This window comes from Callorhinus ursinus, unplaced genomic scaffold (assembly GCF_003265705.2).
Source record: "Callorhinus ursinus isolate GAN/ISIS: 27379988/994484 unplaced genomic scaffold, GSC_fseal_2.0 scaffold28, whole genome shotgun sequence".
Lineage (NCBI taxonomy): Eukaryota > Metazoa > Chordata > Mammalia > Carnivora > Otariidae > Callorhinus > Callorhinus ursinus.
The window spans coordinates 19759419-19765382 of NW_027397090.1; the positions used below are offsets into that span (position 1 = coordinate 19759419).

Here is a 5964-nt window from a genome sequence, read left to right on the forward strand (position 1 = left end):
CATGGGATATTTGGGTTATTTTCCGGCCTCTGCTATCATCAGACAGGGTGAACATCTTTGTATGGACATCAAGGCATTCTTCTGCAATTTTTTAAAACAAAGGTGGAACCTCGGTTGCCTGGGTGGCTCAGTCATTAAACGTCTGCCTTCGGCTCAGGTCATGATCCCAGGGTCCTGGGATCCAGCCCCGCATCAGGCTCCCTGCTCAGAGGGAAGCCTGCTTCTCCCTCTCCCACTCCCCCTGCTTGTGTTCCCTCTCTCGCTGTCTCTCTCTCTCTGTCAAATAAATAAATAAAATATTTAAAAAAACAAAGGTGGAACTTCTGAGCTAGAAAATATTTACCTTTTTGAAAAATTAATAAATGATATGATTCAAAACTCAAAGAATACAAAGGTCCGGTGAAAAGTTTACTTCCTACCCTGTCCCCAGTCATTCCAGTCCCTCACCAGGTAACTGCAATTATGAAATCTTGAGTATCTTTGCAGATATATTGTAACGGATGAACAGACATTAGATTTTTTTCTTTTCTTTACACAGCTAGGCGCACACTGTATGCTCTGTTCTGCGTCTTGCCTTTTGAACTAAACATATCTTAGAAGTCTTATTACTGCACATAAAAGAGCAGCAGTTCACATATTCCACTGGATGGGTGTACCACCATTTAGGCAGTCTTCTACTGATGGACATCTGTGGTGTTTTCAATTTTTTGCTGTTCACACAAGGCTGCAATGAGTAACTTGGCACAGGTCATCTCACATGTGTGCCGTATATCTGTTGGGGTATTTCTAGAAGTGGACTTGCTGAGTCCAGGGATATGCATCTGTAACGTGTCAGCATTGCCAAGTTACACTCCCACCAGCAATGTATAAAAGCTCCTTTTTCCCCATAGCCTGGCTAATGGACTTAGATGTGGGATCGGTAGTCATTTCATAGGCGGAAAATTGTAGATTATTTTGCATTTATCTTGTGTATAAGATTGAGCATCTTTTCAGGGGTTTAAGAGCAGCTTGTGTTTTTTGTCAACATCCTTTGATGGTATGCAGTTCTTCGGAATCACTCATGCAAATTCCTCCAAATGTTACCTCAAGAGAAGCCTTAGACATGCACTTCCGGTCAGAGTTTGAACTTTTTAAAAAAATGTCTCTATGTGTTGCCAACTGACCTTCCAGAAGGGAGGCCCCACTGACGCTCCCTCCACAACCTGGTCCTGGACCGGGGTCCCATCATCATTGGCTCCAGAGTGTCCTTGAAGCTGGCATGACCAGCTACAGGCGGGGAGCCTGGCCTGCTGGGACGGAGCACTCCTCGCCTCTACAGGAGGCCCCGCCCAGACACGCAGCCCCGCCCTCCCACCTGCGAGGCCCGCCTATCCCGGCCCCGCCCCTCCCCGCCCACCTGGCCGCGAAGCCTTACCCCAGGAAGCGCGGCCACGCCCCCCGCTGCGTGCCCCGGCGTCGCTGGTCACGTGACGGCTGGGCGGTGCGGGGAGGGGGCACCGGGCGCCATGGTTGCGCCGCCCCGGTGCCGGCGCCCTGCGCGCGCGGTGGCTTTCCCCGAATGGCGTGGGCTGCGGCCTGGCCGCGGGGAACCGGCGAAGGCGTAGACGAGGCCCGGACGCTGTCCGCAGCTGCTGCCGGCCGCTCGGCCGGGCGCTGGGAGGCAGCCCGTTGCTAGGCAGCCGCGTCGGGCCCGCGGGGAGGGCGGGGCCTGCGGCGCCGCGGGCATGGACCAGTACAGCATCCTGGGCCGCATCGGGGAGGGCGCGCACGGTATCGTCTTTAAGGCCAAGCACGTGGAGGTGAGCGCGGATGCGGGGCGGCGCGCAGGCCTGCCTTCGCTCCCAGCCGTTCCTGGTCGAGGGAAAGAGCCCCCCAGCCCCGTTTTCCGTGCCCACGTCTGCATCGCCGCGCCCGCCTCCCCGCCCCGCTTCGTGGTGTGCGCCCACCACTTTGGTCCCCTTCGGTGGGGGTCGTCCGGGTTGCGGTCAGATGCCCACCCACCCGCGATGTGCCACCGCAGTCGTCCCGCCAGTGTCCCAAGGAGCGTGGCGTCAGAGTCTCGGAGCTGTTCGCGCAGCTCTGCGACAGCCGGGTCCCAGGCTGAACCTGACTTCCCTCCAGAACGGGGTGGGGGCGCTTCCCACCCCCCAGAGGACCCCGGGCCTCTGCGTCCCCCCGATGGCGCCTGCCCCGTCGGCGCACCCCTTCCCCAGCCCTGGACGGGTGGCAGTGTCTGAGTTCTGTCCCGCAGACTGGAGAGATCGTGGCGCTCAAGAAGGTGGCTCTGCGGCGGCTGGAGGATGGCATCCCCAACCAGGCCCTGCGGGAGATCAAGGCCCTGCAGGAGATCGAGGACAATCAGCACGTGAGTGGGGTTGGGCTCTGGGGGCCCCTTTTGGCAGCCTCCCTGTGATCCTCCGGCACGCCTCCCTTACTCCCCGTCTCCTCCACCCGGTCCCCCACTTACGTCGTTCTGCACTCATTCCCTCTTATTCACCCATTTGTTTCTTCCTGTACTCATAATTCATTCATTTATTCACTGACTTCTTTTCATAAAACATTTGGTGGTTTGTAATGATAATGGTAACTGCCTCTATTGAGCTTCTGTTCTGTTCCTCAGGCTAGGTTAACTGTTGGGTTCGTTTTCATTCTGAGTTTGCTTCTCTGCAAGGGTGATTTCAGGATCTCCCCTTCTCAGGCCAGGGTGGGGAGGCTCATCCACCAGCTGTGGGCTTGCAGCTGGTCCGTGGAGGCTTTGGCTGGGGTCTGATTGAGGAGTCCAGATGTTCTAAACTGGGGTCCACCCGTAGGCCCTACCGTGGGCTGGGCATGGGCCCAGATTGGGCTTCTGATAACTTAAGTGCAGTAGGGGAGATGCACAGAGGCAGCAGGGCCCATGTGCCCCTGTTCTGCTGTGATGGGGCTGGAGGCGCTGTGGGCACACGGGGAGGGACACATTCACCCTCAGCCTCAGTGCTCTTCACTGGGCTTTCTCTCATCCCTGGGGAGTGACAGTCCTGTTGTGCTCCTGCTTGTTTGTTATCCTCTGGAGATGTCCATGATATATTGGATATATGACAAAAAAGCATGTTGTAAAACACATCTAAAAATATGTCATCCTAGTTTTGTGTGCAAATGTGTGTGTGTATATATATATATACAATATATGTTAGTACATGCTGTATCTGTTGTAAAGTCTGATAGAATGTACTCTAAGGTTGATTGTAGTTGATAGGATTTTTCTTTTGTTGATTTTTTTCTTTATAATTCTGTGTATGATCTGAATGTATGTGTGTGATCTGTGGAATGATTCTGTGCTGCTTTCAAAGTCTGAAAGCCAGCAGTAAGGCTATTCACGTTTTTTTGAGGACAGTCCAGGGGCATGCAGACAGCCCACGTGTGGGAGAGGTGGAGGCCCTGTAAGAAGGCTGGTGACAGGGGCCTCAACTCGAGTCAGCAGCCCAGAAGTTTCCACCGTAAAACCCTCCAGAGTTGAGCCCCGGCCACCTTCAGCTCTGAGCAGAGCCAGTGCAGCTGCTTCCTCCCTGTGCTTCTCCCCCCACACCGTCAGCCAGTGTGGATGGAATCCACTTCCCCGCTTGAAAAGCCCACTGGCTTTGCTTCACTCACAGAACGCCAGCCCCTCTCTTTATTCATTTCACACACCTTCTGAAGTGTCTCCTGTGACACCGTCCAGGTCACAGCACAGAACCGAGCAAAGGTCCCTTCCCTAGAGGATCCTACATGCCAGGGACCAGCCTCCTTCCTGTTCCCACCGCGGGCCTTTGTGCTTGTCCCTCAGCCCTCGGCTCCTTCCCGCAAACCTGCGTTTCTGACCCCACCCGTTCTATTTCCGTCCTCTTCAGAACCTGGACACGGCGGGGGGCGGGGGGCTTGCCTGCTCGTGGGTCAGGTGTGTGTGTCCCTGTGAGCTCCTTAAGGTCGTCAGGACCTGCCAGGCCTTGCTCCTGCTCATTGCTGTGCCGCCCAGTCCCTGTGACCTGTGGGCCCTCAGGAAGCATATGTGATGTGTCTCCTGATACTGGGATTTCGTGGCCCCAGAGAAGACCTGTGCCGTGTGTGTGTGTGTGTGTGTGTGTGTGTGTGTGTGTGTATGAGAGTGAGAGAGAGACCCCCCCCCCCGGTGGTTTTCCAGTTCCTGGGCTGGGTGGATGACCAGACACTGCCCTAGGTGACCTTCCTTAGACCTCCTTTTCCTTGAGTGTGAAGGCAGCGTTAGATGGGGACCTGCAAGTAGGGAACTCAACTCCCTTCCCAGCTCAGATCACATATCACCCTTGCCTGCCTTGTCCTCGGTCAGGGCAAGGGTTGGGGGTCCCAGAGAGGCTCTGAGCACTGTGGGTCCAGGGCTGACAGGATGCCTGCCCTGCAGGTGGTGCAGCTGAAGGCGGTGTTCCCACACGGTGCAGGCTTTGTACTGGCCTTCGAGTTTATGCTGTCAGATCTCGCTGAGGTGGTGCGCCACGCCCAGAGGCCACTGGTCCAGGCACAGGTCAAGAGCTACCTGCAGATGCTGCTCAAGGGTGTCGCATTCTGCCATGCCAACAACATCGTGCATCGGGTCAGTCTTGGCATGGGCTGCGGCGGGACCCATGGGGCCAGCCCTTGAAGAAGGTGGGGTCTCGGAGGGGACAGGACCTATGGTGTGGCCGCACTGCAGGGTGAGTGGCCCCAGAGACGGTGGGGGCCTGGGCTGACCCACGCACTTAGCCTGCCAAGCTCTCCTGTCCCAAGGTCCTCTGGGGGATCTGGAGGAACTGATGCCTCCTTTGGTGTGCTCAGGACCTGAAACCGGCCAACCTGCTCATCAGTGCCTCAGGCCAGCTCAAGATAGCGGACTTTGGCCTGGCCCGGGTCTTTTCCCCAGATGGCAGCCGCCTCTACACACACCAGGTGGCCACCAGGTAGGGAAGGCCGGTTCCCAGGCAGGGCTTGGCGATGGACAGGCCTCAGCCTTCTCTCTGGGGGTGAGATGCTTCTGGACCTTCAGTTCAGACATAGCTTGTGGGGCTGGGGTGACCTCTCCGGGCAGCCTTCTGGCAGACCAGCGACCTGGTTGTGACTGCCCGCCCTCCTCCTCACAGGTGGTACCGAGCCCCTGAGCTCCTGTACGGCGCCCGCCAATATGACCAGGGCGTGGACCTGTGGTGAGGCCCCTGTGGGCTGGGCGTGGGGGAGTGTGGGTTCTGGAGTCACCTTTTTCTCCTGGGCTTTGGGGTTGCTAAGCCATTTGGGGGGGGTGTCTTCCTGCTGTGAACTATAGGTTGCCTTGGGGGTGTCTTCCCTGGTTGGGGTATCTCTGAGGAGTTTGGAGTCAGTTTTCCTCTCTGTGACATTTTTGAGCTGGGTGGGGATTAGGTAATCAGAGTGGGAAGCTTCTGGGCTGGAGTGGGGGAGGTGGTCTGAGGCTCAAGGCATATGGGTCATCTTCATTAGTGGACAGGGGGTTGCGTATATCCCACGAGGTGAGCTGTCTAGAGGCCTGGGTCCCTGAGTGTGAAGGCTCTGAGCCTTTATTTGGGGTAGGATGGTTTGTTTGTACATGCCTAAGAGCTTGAGATGTAGGGGCTGTTTTGGATGTCTGCCCCAGAAGGTGAGGAGTGTGAGGTGGTGGTTGTGTGTCCCCGAAACTCAGACTCTGAGAAGTCTCAGAACTATTGAGGATGTTGCTTTGTTTTCTAGGGTTGAGGCCAATGAGCTCTTTGGTAGGGGAATATGTTCTATGTTCTAGGCTTGTGGTCTTTATTTACGAATCCGTATTCCTAGATATGAAACATCTGTGCTCTTTTGTGGTTCCTTGGCCCCAGTATGGGGTGTGGGTCTATGTGGGCAGATCTGTGTCCTTAGTGGGAGGTGACGGAGCTGGGAGTGGGCAGATCTGTGTCCTGGTGTGAGGCGACGGAGCTGGGGGCGGGGTGGAGATCTGTGTCCTGGTGTGAAGTG

At 56.2% G+C, this 5964-nt stretch overlaps 1 protein-coding gene across 8 annotated transcripts in view; it reads left to right on the forward strand.

Moving 5' to 3' along the window:
• Window positions 1-1471: 1471 nt before the first annotated feature.
• Window positions 1472-5964, forward strand: part of CDK20 (cyclin dependent kinase 20) — a 53569-nt gene continuing 49076 nt past the window's right edge. For 6 of the 8 annotated variants that reach the window (XM_073878199.1, XM_073878203.1, XM_073878201.1 and 3 more), the window contains exons 1-5: window positions 1472-1799; window positions 2252-2365; window positions 4394-4582; window positions 4804-4925; window positions 5106-5168. In XM_073878199.1, coding sequence (XP_073734300.1) covers window positions 1725-1799; window positions 2252-2365; window positions 4394-4582; window positions 4804-4925; window positions 5106-5168 — 563 coding nt within the window. In that variant the 5' untranslated portion in view covers window positions 1472-1724. The remainder of the gene's footprint in view (window positions 1800-2251; window positions 2366-4393; window positions 4583-4803; window positions 4926-5105; window positions 5169-5964) is intronic. The other 2 variants (XM_073878200.1, XM_073878204.1) reach the window with 1 other exon arrangement.